The sequence below is a fragment of the Aulonocara sp. 'chitande type north' Nkhata Bay genome, linkage group LG15 (genome assembly GCF_057382095.1).
Source record: "Aulonocara sp. 'chitande type north' Nkhata Bay isolate Kocher_YH1m ecotype deep benthic linkage group LG15, A_spYH_male_GT1.1, whole genome shotgun sequence".
NCBI classification, from domain to species: Eukaryota; Metazoa; Chordata; class Actinopteri; order Cichliformes; family Cichlidae; genus Aulonocara; species Aulonocara sp. 'chitande type north' Nkhata Bay.
The window spans coordinates 37,244,144-37,259,743 of NC_141358.1; the positions used below are offsets into that span (position 1 = coordinate 37,244,144).

The window sequence follows — 15,600 nt, forward strand, 5'->3', positions numbered from 1 at the left end:
CTGAAGTCACACAGTGCACATTCGACTGCGAAGCTTGTTCAGGCTATCCCATATGGAAAAGAAATAGAAAAAACTTATAAAAGACTTGCATCAGATGTGGCCTACTTCATATATTGAATCATATAAGGTTTATATGATTTACTCATGAAAGTGGCTGTTTCATATATTCTTTTAGTAAGTATCCAAAACATACAAGTTCCATTTATATAATTTTTCTAAGGATCTTATATCTGTTTTCACTCTTGTAAGCTTTTCATACAAGACAGATACAAACTTTATACAATTTATATCTTTTCCATATGGGATTGTAAATGCATGATTTACACATTGCAATGTGCATTATCTAACTAAGGGAAACTCTTCTAACCAGTCATGCCAACAGGTTAATCTCTGACTAACAGTTCTAAATTGACATTGGTGTACATGGTATTTGTGTTTCCACGAGTGCAGCTTCGGAAAAAAACAAGCAACCTAAATGAGGTAAAGTGTACATCTACTGCAGTCCTATTAAATGTCCTAGTTTGCCTAACCCAATTTCAGCATGCAGCAGACCAGCTGTCAGGACGTTTGAGTGATTGTGCAATAGGCTGCCATGTCCTCAAAAGTCTTAACAAATGATTAACTCATTTACTTTCTTAATGACAGCAAATGTATTGCAATGGATAAGAATGCATTGGAAAACAGTGATTAATTTACAGTATGTAATTCTTCCATCAGATTAACAATCCAAGTCCAATCCGGAGGTGTCTGTAGCTCAAGAGGTAGAGCTGGTCACCTACTGATCGGAAGGTTGGGGGTTCGATCCCTGCCTCCTTCAGTCTGCATGCCAAGTATCCTTGGGCAAGATACTAACCCCAAGTTGCTCTCCGATGCATCCATTTGAGTATGAATGTGGTTAGACAGCACTCAGTTTAGAGTCAGTGACTGTGAGAACAGGTGTGATTGGGTGAATGTGGCATGTTGTATAGAGCGCTTTGAGTACTCCAGGAGAGTAGAAAAGTGCTAAATAAGAATCAGTTCATTTACCAAGTCTGGAATAAAAATGGACAAAGCCATGAGTCAAATGTTTCAACTTAGCCTTTTGCTAAAAAGTCTGAAATCTATTGGATAATGTTCAAATGTTGGAGTTATCAAAATCAGGGCAACACTCCAAGATTGCTGTCATAAAGACGCCTCTTATGTTTATACTCCTTTACTGTAAATAATTGTGTGCTATTCATATTATTAGCAGTCTTAGTAGATACAGTGGGGACTTTGTTTCTTTTCTATTTTTACACTCGTGGGTTCTGTTGTTTCTTTTAAGTTATCAGTTTCAGCATTTTTTTCCCCCTACTGTTTGCTTTATGATTGCCACATGCACACAGGGCAAAGTTTTAACAGATTACGCAGATTACATTTTGTTGTTTTACTGTTACTTTTTTGTGCGTTACAGTAAACAATAGTGCTTTTATTCTCATTATTTATTAATTTATTAATTTAATGTATGCACTGGCTCATCCACATGACTCCAGAGAACAGGAAAAGAGAATCATATTTTGTGTTCAGTCAAGACGAGGGGATAAGAACACATGTACACCCTAACTATACTTTATTCACGTATTGATCAGGCCAAAGGTACACATCATGCTCCATTCTGTTGACTTGTAGCCAAGTGCAAGTTTGCCTCCAAAAAGGGAGAAAAAATCTGTTAAACTTTGTTAGAACATTATTAAACACGGATTACTGAGCATGCTCTACTAAATGGCTCAATAGAATAAATGTTGAACTGTCACTGCTTCTCAGTTTTAATCAATTCCTGAATGAATTTTAAATGATTGAATTCTTTTCAGGAAATGAATATTTGCCATGTTTTATGGGCATGTGAGTGTGTGTTTGTGTACGTGTGCGTGTAAGGGGGCTTGCGTTATCCAGCTCCCCTGCTCACTGGCCAGGGATCAGTGTATTGATTCTGAGCAGCCTCGGCTGTTGCTTAATTAGGATGTACCTGTCTGGGAATTATATCTTTTTTTCTCTCTCATTGTGCGAGGAAACAAAAATGATAAAGAAATACAGAGAGGGAGAGAAACTTGTTTGTTTTCATCAAGGTTAATCACGTTTTCTGCTTTGTGTTGCTGTCAGCAGATTGGTGTCTGACCTCGCAGCGCGCAAAAAGAAAAAAAAAAAATTGAAAAAACGTTTTGTGTGGCACACAAAACATGCTAATGAAAGATGTTTCATTGTATGGGGACGGGGGTGACTGGGTGCTGATGCTGTAAAAAGTGGAATTCAAATGGCGGGAATGGTTAAAAGCAGTATGATCGGATGAAAAAATCTGCTATAATGCTTGTAATCTGAATTAAATTCAAATAATTGTAAATATCTTCAGTATCAAAGCAGTTACTGGTTACTATTAGATATTAAACTAACTTAAATGTTATTTTTTAAAGTTGAATCCATCTATACATTTAATTGTTTGTGATGTTGGCCATGTTTAGGGATAGAAAAAGAGGTGAAGTGAAAGTTGGGTGAGGAAGTAAAGAAATAAATAGTGAATTAAGATGAATGAGGACCAATGGAGGTGGATGTGGCGATAGAGTAGTGATAGATTGAGCTGTACAAAGATGGATGTTAAAAAAAACAGAGAGAAAGGACAGAGCAATGAGACAAGAGACAATACAGAGGCCTGGATGGATGGAGAGGGATGAAGGGTGGCAAAGACTTGATGGGTGGGTGTCTCTAAACTCCAATTTCAGTGACTGACTAATCGCTTGACAGACGGCTAATGTGTTGAATTGCTGAGGCAGCTCTTGAATCACTGGCTGCCCTGTCTTGATTTCTTATGAATGGACAACACTGCCCATTTCTGATCACTAAGAGAACCACCAAGTTTACTTTAACAGATGAAACAAAAGCAGCATTGGTCTGCATCACTTATAAAGATTACAAATATGTATATCTGTAGTTACACAATGCCTGAAAGAAAAACAAAAGATATTTTCTATTGTTGTTTTAATGGCAATAACTGGGTCTATTTTAGACACATAATAGCCATCCACATTTAGCTTTTATTTAGCTGTTTTTAAAAATTTGATTTCATTTATTCCATCTCTAAAAAAATAGAAACAAGCAAATAATGAGAACAAACCCTAAAACAATCAGCTGTACTCGTGTTTAATAGAGGAATAATATAACCAATAAACGGTTGCATTGCACAGAAAGCATAATTATGCATGATATATTGATCAATAGAAAAGATTTTAAGCAACATAATGAATGATGAATAATGAACGATTACAAAGTGAGCACAGTTACACATTTTCAGCACGCTACTGCCTGTTTTCCTGCTAAATGCTGCAGTATGAGGACATTATTTAGGGCTACAGGTATGTCCACAAATGCACTCTCTCCACTGGGACCATTTACCACCCTGCACTGGTCTGGCAGTACTCTGGTTCTCCTCTCAGTTCACAAGGATTGGCAGCACATGTCTCACCGAATTACAGCTGATGAGGTCTGACCCACTAAGCTGGGTTAACTGGTTGCTGGGTGAGCACTTTGTGACCTCTGTCTCTGTATCTGCTTTCAAAGTTTGGAAACTATACATGATGAACCAGAAACACATCGTGAAGATTTAGGACAAAAGCTGATAATTTTTCCAGGTTTCAAACGTAAAGGAGGGCTTAAAATATAAAGAGAAGATCTTTTATTTTTACTCAGCCTGAATTCAAACGTGTCCCTTCACCTCTGGTAATGCTCTGTAACCCACACAGCCTGTCAGTCTTTCTGTTAGGTCTTTAAGTCTGTTAAAGGAAATCAAAGGCCCATTAACAGTTTCTTGACACTCAATGACTCGTAGTAATCCTTCTCCAAACTCTGATCCAGACAGCCCTCAAACTCTCGCTGCCGTTATGTGTGTCCTTTGCTCAATGCCCAAGACATACAATCATTGCTCACAGTCCTACAAACACTTAGGAGATCAATGATCTCAGAGTGATAATCTCCTCCTTGATAGAGGGTAAAAGCCTTCACCGAAGACAGGGAGTGACAGGGGAAAGTGAGAGACAGTGATAGAAAGAGATAAAATAAAGCAATAAACAAAACGAAAGCAAACAGGAAGTATAACTCCGAAAACAAGCGCACATACAGATCATGACAAGTGTCTCCTCTCAGCTGGGTTGACATCTATATCTCTGTTTTTATTGACAACTGGCTTAACTAAAAGCTCCTCTGCCAGGGAGTGAATGACTGACTGCCCATGTACAGAAAGAGAGGGGGGATGACTCACATGGGAAATCACCAGCTGTATGTAAGTGAGTGAGTAAGTAAAGTTTATTTATAAAACACCTTTTGCAGACATGTAGTCACAGAGCGCTATATACTCAAAATCATAAAAACTAGAAAGAAGTGCAATAATAAATAAAATAGAATAAGAAATTGAGTTCTTGGCACTAATTTGTGATATAATGTCTAATATTTTCTAATTCTTGCTTTCTACTATATATTGTTTGCAATGCCTTTTCGTCTCTGCGTGTTTGCCCTGAGCCCGCTGCTTCAAGCTGACTGCTGGACAAAAGGGGAAGTTTATAGACTGGTACTGCATGCATATACTGTAAATAAACTTCAGTAGAAGTTAAATGAAAGTATATTTAAACAAAGTTCGAGAAAGACTAAATTTACAGTTAAATATGGGTGCTACAAAACCCAGTGTCTCACTTTTACTTTCCACCATGTTGCACAAGAGGACACTTAAAATACTGCACTGCATGCCATATTGGCATTGGCTGTCAACTGTAAGGTGTGGGGCTCAGATGATAATCATAGCAGCGATCCATTGATAGCAGCTGTAATAGCAGCAGTAGCAATCATGATAGCAGTATCTGTGATAGGAGAAGCAAACAAATCTATAGAAGCCACTTTATTAGTTTTATAAAAGGCTGTCCGGGCACTGAATTACTGGGTATTTCTCAGGGTTTAATCCCGTGATTTAACATGCTTATTTAAATAGATGCAAATGTAGTGTGTGCTAAGTAAGTAGAGCCACAGTGTTAAAGTAGACAAAAAGCAATATGTGGCTGGGTTATTCATAGACTTGACAAAGGCATTTGACACTATAGATCATGATATATTAATAAGAAAACTGGAACGTTATGGTGTCAGAGGGGTAGTTTTAGATTGGGTCCGGAGTTATTTAAGTGACAGAAAGCAGTTTGTGAAAATAAATGGTGGTTGCTCCTTATGTATGGACATTGCTTGTGGTGTACCCCAAGGGTCAGTTTTGGGTCCAAAATTCTTCAACTTGTACATTAACGACATCTGTAAAGTGTCCAAAGTATTAAAAATGGTTCTCTTTGCTGACGATACAAACATTTTTTGCTCTGGTGATGATCTGCAGAATTTATTGGAGGATATGACTAATGAAATAAGTAAAGTGAAGTTCTGGCTTGATAAAAGCAAATTATCATTAAATTTGAATAAATCTAAACTTATGTTATTTGGAAATAGTAGTTTAAATACAAATGCAAAGATTCAAATAAATGGTGTTGATATTGAAAGAGTCAGTGAAAATAAATTTCTGGGGGTAATAATAGATGAAAAACTTAACTGGAGAGCTCACGTAAGATATATTCATTCCAAAGTATCACGAAGCATTGCAGTACTAAACAAGGCAAAACAGGTATTCGACAGAACATCACTTCATATTCTCTACTGTTCACTGGTTTCACCATACTTAAGCTATTGTGCAGAGGTCTGGGGCAATAACTATAAAACCACATTACATTCACTTTTTACTCTTCAAAAGAAAGCAATTCGAATCATCCACAATGCAGGTTATAGGGAACATACAAACTCACTATTTTTGCAGTCTGAAATATTGAAAATTGACGATATAGTGAAATTCCAAACAGCACAAATTCTATTCAAAGCAAAAAATAAAGAACTGCCAGGTAATATTCAGAGTATGTTTTTTTTGAAAGAAGGAAGTTATAATTTAAGGGGTTTTTGTAACTTCAAAACAATGAAGGTACGTACTACAAGAAAAGGCTTTTGTGTTTCTGTTCAAGGAGTGAAACTATGGAACAAACTGAATATGGAATTAAAGCAATGTCCAAACATAAAACTGTTCAAAAAGAGTTATAAAAATATGATCTTCTCGATCTATAAAGAAAAGGAAAATATTTAAATTAAGTGAATGTCTCTATTTAAAAACAAACAAACAAAAAATTCATGATGTGATATTATAGTATATAGTATATCAGAAATCTGTTCACTATTTTTATTACAAATTATATCAGTAAGGAAGCTGACTAAATATTCACTGATAATTTATGGGACAGGGGTGGGATTAAATAAGTGTATACTTCTTCCCACTCCCTTTCAACATGTAAATTAATCAGAATGTTTTTTTGTATGTAATTTGTATAGTATATTTTTTTTCTCTCATTTCTTTTCTAAATGTACTTGTATATTGTTCACATGTTGAAATAAATTACCAATCAATCAAAGTAGTGCAAACAGTTCCTAGTCTCAAACCTGTCGTAATGAACACATCCCTTTTAAATTAGAGAGTAAAGTGACCAGTATTAGAGATTAAATTAGGCTAATAAACAGAAAGAGTCTAATCTTTTAGTTCAGCAGTCAGTGTACATCTACTTTTATGCCTCATTTCCCTACGACCCTTAATAACTGGCTCTGTCGGTAGGGCACAGATAGCTGTGTCGCAAATTAATTTGACCCTTCTGATAATGTGTTTTGATATTTAAATATACATACCACTACCGATGCTACACACATTATGCACATTAATTCCCCAAAGTAAACATATTTGTAGCTCAGCCTTCTTACAGCCAATTACATACTCAGTTTCAGCTGTATGTGATATTAATCACATAATGTAATCTCCTGGCTCTACGTAGCTCGAGCCTCTCTCCTCCCCTCATCCCACCAACACCACCTCGGCTAACGCTGATCCCCTCAGCCAGCTCTATGGCGTCTGTGCCGGCCTTCTTTTGCGGGAGGCCTGGGCAACGCCGGAGAACAGGCACTGCCGGGGGCGATACACATCCCTCAGGTGGGCCTTTCATTATGGATGATGTTTCTGCCAAATTATTTAGACCCTGAGCCCCAGCAACATCCCCACCCTATAAAAAACTGAAACAAACACATGCATGCACACAGATGTGTACACACACACACACACACACACACACACACACACACACACACACTCCCTGTCTCTTTCTTTGCAAATGCGCACAAGCATTAATTCCTCCTGATCGCATATATGTGTGTATGTATAGTTCATTAGTGCTGTTTTCTCTGTTCAGAGGTGTTAAAGAAGTGAAAGTGTGACTCTTGTGAATTACATGTTGTCAGAAGGGACTGGGAGCTAAGCAGGAGGAAAATATTCATCACATGTAAGCCAGTGTTGCTCTCCATGCCATAGAGGGCCCTATGTTGACACTACTGGCTTCAGTAATGTGGGATGTTAAACAGGTTTGGCTCAGTGTGTGTGTGTGTGTGTGTGTGTGTGTGTGTGTGTGTGTGTGTGTATTCCTCAGAGGCAATTTGTTGCAGACTCGTTAGGAAAGAGTCAGAGATGACAGTCTCCTGGCAATGTCTGACCTCGGCTTAGAGATTCGAGAGCAGCTTTGGGATACAGACACACACACTGAGGAGAATGCACGCACACACACCACATGCCATCAAAGTTACCCTTCTTTTTGTCCCTTAACTCATCAAGCTTTATATTCCTCCACTTACCTTCCTTCCCAAATCCCATGCACTCTCTAGCCTCAGCTCCCGCCCGTCTGTCTCCAAAATACTTCAGGCTGGTGCCTGCCTTCAAACAGCACGACCAGTTCAATTCCCGCTCGCTCTTCATCTTCCTCCTATTTCCTCCTTCCCTTCCTTCACCCTTCTTTAGCTGAGATCCCTTCCAAATCTGTTCTTTCCTTTCCAAAGCTCTACAGCAAATTCTGAGAGGAAAAGCCCCCCTGTTGACCCCTTGCCCTCTCACCCGTTCCAAACTAACATCTCATTCCTCATGCACAGCTCGCTTCTCAAATACTGGTTATGAGTTACACTGCACTTGGCATAATCCTGCACACACTGTGATTCATGACTTCTAATATTGTTGATCCAGGATCTGATCTTTAATTTGCATTTGTTGCAGCAAGTCTGCGATGCCAAAGACCAACAGCTAAATTTCAGAAAAGAAAAACGTCAATATTTATTTTGTATTTACACTTCATATTGACATACTCTCTTTCTCAAGAAATTTTGTACTTTAGAAACTTGAAGATGTGGTGGAAGATCAGGTGAGAGATTTGCTGCTGGGAATGCCACCGATGGATTTATGTGCAAGAGCTGGCTAATAGAAAAAGTAAACCTGCCTATAGTGGATCTAAACTTCCATCCACCCGTAGTCCTATATCATCTGTATGGTTGCACTGTACTGAACCTAGATTTATTGAGAGTTGTACTCACCAAAAATACATTTAAATTTTAGACCCAGACGTATATACAAGAGCTGCCACATCCATCTAAAAAAGACCAACCACACCTACCTCACATCCATTTGCCCTTTCACTATTTTGTGCGTTTCAGAACCACCCCTTCCTCTCAATTCCCGTGTTCCTCCTAGCTGATATAAAATATATCTGACTTACCCAGGCTGAAAAGCACCAGGAACTTCAGGCAGACAAACTCCCGTTGATCCAGCTGCAGAGAGCGTAGTTTGGCCACCAGCTCCTGGGCGTGGCTCAACAGATTGTTGAGAGTTGCTCCCGCCTGTGAGGCAATCACTGCGTAGTCCACCTTTAAAAAAATAGGAAAGAAGAAGGTAAAAATGTGTGCATTTAAGTGACTCTGACTGGAGTTTGAGCAGAAGTTTTGAAAACATAGTTGTAGATACCAAATAGAACACAATGTCACTTAGTTGATCACTGATTTGGGAGTTTTACAGCCCCATAGCAATAATTGGACGGTGGTTTGGTTTGTGACAGAGTAAATCACCCATTTCTAGTCTGTCACTTCTCTTTCACTTCTTTCACATGGATACAAAAATGGCTAACATGCTTCCTTAGGTCTAACCTATAAACATTAACACCACTTACACACTCCTTTTGCAGGTGTGCTTCAAACCTGCAGCTGCAGCTCATTTGAATGAGAGGCAAGTCCTTAGTCGCCACTCACCATAAGCAGGACCGTATTAAATTTTTATACTTATTGACAATTCATTACTATAATTGACTGTGTGAGGGTTTCCAGGGGAAGGTAGATGTTGGTGCGAGTCAGGAAGAGGTTCCCTGCGAGCTTCCATTTGTAATTATAAGCAGCCGTGAGTTTGGATTTTACTTACAGTGTAAATAAGATGACTGGAATACGTTTTTTTTCCCTTTGCAAATAAGAAAAGGGTCAAAGGGACATACATGTTGATAATACACCAATTTTTTCATTTATTTATCTGCCTTCCCCACTTTTTTTCCTTCCGTGTGCTTTTATTACACTGCACTCTCCCACTTTGCCCCGACGCCTCTGTCCCTGTCTTCCCATCTTAACACCTCCGAGACAGAAAGAGCTATGGCTCTGTGAAAAGCAAACACTGCCCCCCTTCCAAGGTGTCAATCAATTTACATAAAATCAACTGTGCATGAAATAAGTTCATTGAAGGATTGGACTGTTGATGGTGATGCCTTGGGTTATTGCCTCCCAGCCTTAAGTAAAAAGAGAGACCAAATAAAACGCTATAGTGTCACTATAGCAGACTTAGCACTAACTCTGGTGACCTGCGTATCAATCAATCAATCAATACCACTTTATTATCACCCCTGGAGAGACATAGAGGGCGAATATATGATTAAACCTTCAAATCTTAACTTATCATAAATATAGTCTTTGCTGAACATTAGGATTAATATGAAAGGTGAAAATAGGTTGGTGTGTATATATGACTATATATATATATATATATATATATATATATATATATATATATAGTCATTTGAATTTAATACACACCAGGAACACTCTTATAGTGTTTTTTTGTAGCCGGCTGACTGCCACACTGTGAGGCCTTGCTAAATCATTCAACAGATCAGTCCAGCCTTTGTCATTTCATGTTTGCTCACATTTGTACAAGTTCCACTGTGTGTTTGATCCTATGACAGGATAAAGAACAAGCACTCATGGTCATTTCTCACTGCTGTTGGTGACATGCAGTAGTAAAGAGAAAGAAAGGCAGAAAAAAAAGAATAAAATTAACAAGCAAGGGACAACAAACATAGGGACATGAGACCGGGCAAGACAGAAGGCAAATGACAGGCTGTAGCAGTTAATCTGCTAGTTCAATGGATTTCTCTTCAAATGTCAGTATGAATGGAGCGTATGACTGGCAAGAGCAAAGAAGCAGCTTGCTTCAAAGCAAGAGGGAAGAAACATCTGTTTAAATTCTCCATATGAGCAAAGCTCTGGTCCTTCAGTCACATTTTTTTAATAAAAGCAGTACAATATCTCCTGGTAAACTTTGCGAATTTATTTCAGAATAAATGTGGTGATTTGCCTCAATGCACTTGAGGACAAAGTGCAATCAGTTTCAGTGCAACAATGGATTAATTACGGCATGAACTAAGGCCTGTCCTCAATGGCTGCTTCGTGTTATGGCATCGTTTGGTTAATTCCTCATAATACACTACATATGGGCATTCTGGCAATTCAATAGTATAAAATACCAGCTGTGTTATTTCGTTTGGGCTGCCAAAGGGAAAAAAAATCCACCTTGTAAAACTGTAGTATCTGTTCAAAATTAAGATTTTGCACACTCTGCATTCTTGGACAAATGGCCCTCTGTTTTGCTGTTGGGACTATGCTTCTAACCTGATGCAGCCACTCTGTGTAAAGGTTAGAACTACAAATACGTGGTCCTTTTTAAAAATACTGATATATAGTTTATAGACCAGAGGACTACATGTACTCCATGTACAACACAGATTTGCTTCTTACTGGGCACTAAGGTCAGAGAAGGCTTTTGCCAGACTCGGTGCAGCGCTCTCCCATCAAGTCCTGATTGTGTTTGTGTAGCATTTGCTTTGGGTGGTGTTGCTACTGCGGTTTAAATATCCCTTGCATTATCACTGTGCTGTCACCCCTGGCCAGGTGGAGAATAATAGGAGATAATGAACTGTTTCAGACCCCCCCCCCCCCCCCCCCCTCCCACACACACATGCATACATTTCCAAACACACACACACATCCTCAACACCAGCTGTTCATTAACCAAAGTATGCAAAACGAAACCGCCATCCAGCACCTCCCCTGACTATCAGCCCCTCCTCCTCCCCCTATTCCTGCACCTCGCTGTTCGGGCCTTTTAAAACAGCCTTATCTGCTTCGCCTCATCATCTCCTCCCCGATCCATCCTCATCTCTTCTACTTTTGGCACATTTCTGCCTTCTTCTACCTCATTCTGCCTCCTTTCTTTTCTTCTCCCTCCTATTATCCAACTCAGTCTCCTTCCATCAGTTTACTCCCTCCGTCCATCTGTTCAACAATCTTGCACCGCTTCTTCTGCCTTTTTATTTATTTTTTTCTTCAAACTCTTATTTACCTGTTACTACTACCATAGCACTATTTGTTATAGTTTGTAGTTCCCACTAGAGGCAGTACTGGCTGCTTCTTCACCCATGCTCAGAATCGACTGTGACCTTGTCTTCATTCAGAATCGCGGAATTAAAAGGACTCCCCCTGTACACAGTGCACACGCGCTCGCCAGAATCTATTGTTGTAAAACATTTGTCGAAAAGCAATGTTTTTGCAGTGCAAGACAATCAATAATGCATGACTTCTCAACTCACTGACAGCCATCTGATTGGTCAGAGGCATATTCATGATGAGCAGTTTCGCACCTTTGTGACTGCACACACTCTCTCTTTCTCTTTTTAAAATGTGCCTTTGTTTGTGTGCGATTTTGAGAATCACTGAAGACCGAGTGAGTCTTCTATGTTTGCTTTGGGTTTGTGTATTTAAAGACAGCTTGCTTTGTGAGTGCTTGTGTGTGTGTGTGTGTGTGTGTGTGTGTGTGCGTGTGCGTGTGTGTGCGTGTGTGTGTGTGTGAGAAGCCGAAACACAAATCAGCACATGGCATTCTGATGCATTGAGATTTCTTGTTAGGGCTTCAGGCACCATCTCCCACCAACTTCCTCAAAGACCCCCAGTAAAAGAAAATAACACATTTAGCTGCATTTTTTATCTGTCCACCCACTCACTATGCTGCAGCATGAGTGTCTGAGTGCTTTATTTATTCACTGTTTGAGTCTTCATGCTCTGAGAAAAACTGTAAGAGCCTATAATCTTAGAAAGAAACCCCAACAATCAGGCGACATGTCTGTGAGCAATCACTTGGCAACAGTGGGAAGGAAAAATCCCCTTTTAACAGAAAGAAAGAAAAGGTTTTTTTTTTTCAGAGTTTGAGTGATACAAGATTGGACAAAAACAAAAAAGAAGCGGAAAATGCTGGAAGTAGTTCTTACCTGTTGGCCAGTGACCAATAGGATGGAGCCCTCCTTGGCATGCACCACCTGGCGGAAAACGTGGTCGAGAATGAGGAGTTCACTCCAGCAGTTCTGCAGCAGCTTCATCTGGTCATCCACCTGATTAGAGATGCATATACAAAAATCCACATCAGGCCAGGTGTTTATTTTTCCGCTCTTATAAAGCTGTAACAACAGTCTCTGTTGAGACTGAATGCCAGATGTACAATACCGTAACTGTCATCAGTGCAGATTGCATGTCTTTCATTGCACTCCTTTATTACATGTTATTTAGACGGGTTTGCAGTCATCAACACACAGAGTTGTGTGTTCAGGAGGGGCGTAGAAAACATGGGATGTGCAAACTGTACAAAATGTGTTTAATGTTCCAAAAATTAAAGTCTTATATCTGTAAGTCACTGAAAACAAATCAAGTTTTAAACAGGAACTTGTAAGCAAAGTCACACTGTTAAAATTTGTGGTTAAGATTGTGTCATAAATACTATAATCATTTTACAGGCTCCACGATCAGTCTATGAGGTCACCTGCTCTAAACATTTTTACTGCACGTTGGGTTTTTTCCAAATGCTAAAAATGCCTGTTAGAAAATCCAGTCTGTCAAATAATCTGAAATGTAGAGCGGTGATAATATTGTACAAAGACCTTGAGAAATAAAGGCTACAGCCAAATAGTATAGAGCCACCCACAGAAAAAAAAAGCGCTGAAAAAAGCTGAAGCACTTTGTCAGCCGTAGCGGCTTGTAAATATCACAGGCAGCTGTTTGCCGGGTAAGCTTTCTCACAGGTCAATCACTATTGATCAGTAGCGTACCACAGGCATTTTTTTCCCAACCTTACACAAAGCTCAAAAGTCCCCTGTATGCACTCTAAAGCTTTCTCATGTGAACCTTTCCCCACACAGTTAAGCACTTTGCTGCGTGCCTGATTTAACAATGTTGCCAGGTTTATCTGTTTGCCCATTGCCAGGAGTTTCTGAGTGATTCCACAGATGATAATGATTAAATAGTCCACCCCCCCCATTTGTTTTTCCCCCCTCTAATACCAGCCGTCTGCTCCCAGGGACCTGACAGGTAAACTTTGGAAGCTGACACAGGTGAAATAGTGGTTTTGGGAACCAAAACAACCCCCTCCATTGTGACTGCTAGTCTCTTCCCATGCCCAACCGTGTTAATCATTACTCTACATAGCTAGACTCAAAAAAAAAAAAAAAATGGAGAACACAGTGAGAGGGATGGAATGAGGAAAATGTATAAGTAGTTCTTTCTTTCTTCTCCCACCTCTTCTATCAGTAAACAGTGTGCACTTTGTGGCTTTGCTGGGAATAATGTGTCTTTCTGAGCACACAGGGGTCTGCTGCTTTGAGTATGTGAGAACTGTCTGTGAGGGGCATCCAAAGCTTGCAGTATGAAGAATGTGGATCGATGGTGTATCGCGGAAAGGTTTGAAAGGAATGTCTTTTTCTTTTTGGTGCTCCATGGAAATCATAAAGGGTTCAGATTGTTTGATATCAAGTGACCTTAGTTACTCATTTCATGTCAACAACTTTCATTCCACCTTTATTACCTTGTATGACACGACACTGGATATGGCCTAATCTGAAGTCTATCTCTTGTTGATTAGGCCTGTTTTGACTGGTGATCTGAGGCTGGTGGCAAACAGTGTTTGTTTACCTTCCACCACAAAGACACAACAATAGACAACACACTTGGTTAGACGACACGTGGGCTGCCTGACTATTCTTTACTTGCACGGCAGTTGTCATTTGGTTGCTGTACTCCTCCTGATTGGAGTTACTATTTATTGTTTACCTTGATATAGAGCAGCTCTTTGTATTTGTATTTGAATTGTCGCTCCCCTAACATAGTTTTTCTTTTCAAAAGTGATTTGGTTTTGTTTTGACCTTAAAAACAAGCATTTAGTGCTGACATTACGCCAAAGTAGGAAGGACTTCCTTTTTTCTGTGAGATTTGTTTGATCACATCTTTTTGTTGTTAACCAAAAAGTGAGATGTGAGTATCTGGCATCTCCTAACATATTTATTACATCATTTTCTCTTACTACAAGGTAAATGTCATTAGTTAAAAAAAATCATATTTGAATTCAGAAAAAGTCCACATGGAGGGGATCGTTATGCTTCTAGCACACTGTGATGGAATAAAATGACGCGTATACGAGAGATATGGCACGGTGAGAAATTTGCCTTGAAACGTTTCATGTCTCCCACTTCTCTTTCATCAGTTTGGCAATGCTGCTCTGACTTTTTCTAGCATTTTTGACAGCATCACAGGGTCTGTCTCTCTCCCGCCTCCTTCCTATATACATCTATTTTTGCGGTTCCACTCTGGTAGTCACTCAAGTGCAAGGGAAATGCCTTCATTAAAACCATCAGAAAGCAAGTAAGACGCTCAAAAGAGGGTGTTTTCTATATTGTGCCCTAATCCAATTCTCTTTATCTCCCCAACCTCAGGATGTTGGAAGTGTGTGTGTGTGCGTGTGTGTACGAATGATTACATGTAAGGCCCAGGCTCTTCAAAGGACTCCACTGTATGTCACTGGTGCTGGCAAGTATCGGGATACTCATCAAAGGCCTGTCCTCACTCTGCCCGCCTGGAAGCTCTTCTCTGACAAGAGTCCTGGGTCATCAAAGGGGGGCAATGGGAGGCTAGACTGGGGCAGGGGACACCCGCTTGGAAGAGGGGGACTGGTGACAGATAGACAGGCGTGTGGGCGGACCAGGGGTACGGGGTTCAGTTCACTGACCTTTTAAGTTCCAGTGACACGAGTCGTTTCCCTGACAAGCTCTTCCTTTGCTCTGTCAAATGAGCAACAGTCACGGTGCCTGATCTTACCAACACTGCTGCCTGTTCGCTCAGATAAAATGAACTTTCTGACACGACATCGACAACCAATTTGTCTTGTGTTTTACACGAGGGCAAAAGGGCCGAATATTATCTCTGTGCAAAGAAAACGCAGTCAGAAAAAAAACAAAAACTGGACGACTGCCAGCGGCTGATTATAAACATTGCCTAGTTTAATGTATTCACACCTTCGTATGGCGCTGCAAAGTTCAAATG

At 39.8% G+C, this 15,600-nt stretch overlaps 1 protein-coding gene across 1 annotated transcript in view; it reads right to left on the reverse strand.

Moving 5' to 3' along the window:
* Positions 1-15,600, reverse strand: part of nr5a2 (nuclear receptor subfamily 5, group A, member 2) — a 69,583-nt gene that overhangs the window by 18,203 nt on the left and 35,780 nt on the right. Inside the window, exons 5-6 of the mRNA XM_086263253.1 lie at positions 12,507-12,626; positions 8,649-8,796 (exon numbers count right to left, since the gene is read on the reverse strand). Of these exons, the coding sequence (XP_086119379.1) occupies positions 8,649-8,796; positions 12,507-12,626 (268 nt within the window). The remainder of the gene's footprint in view (positions 1-8,648; positions 8,797-12,506; positions 12,627-15,600) is intronic.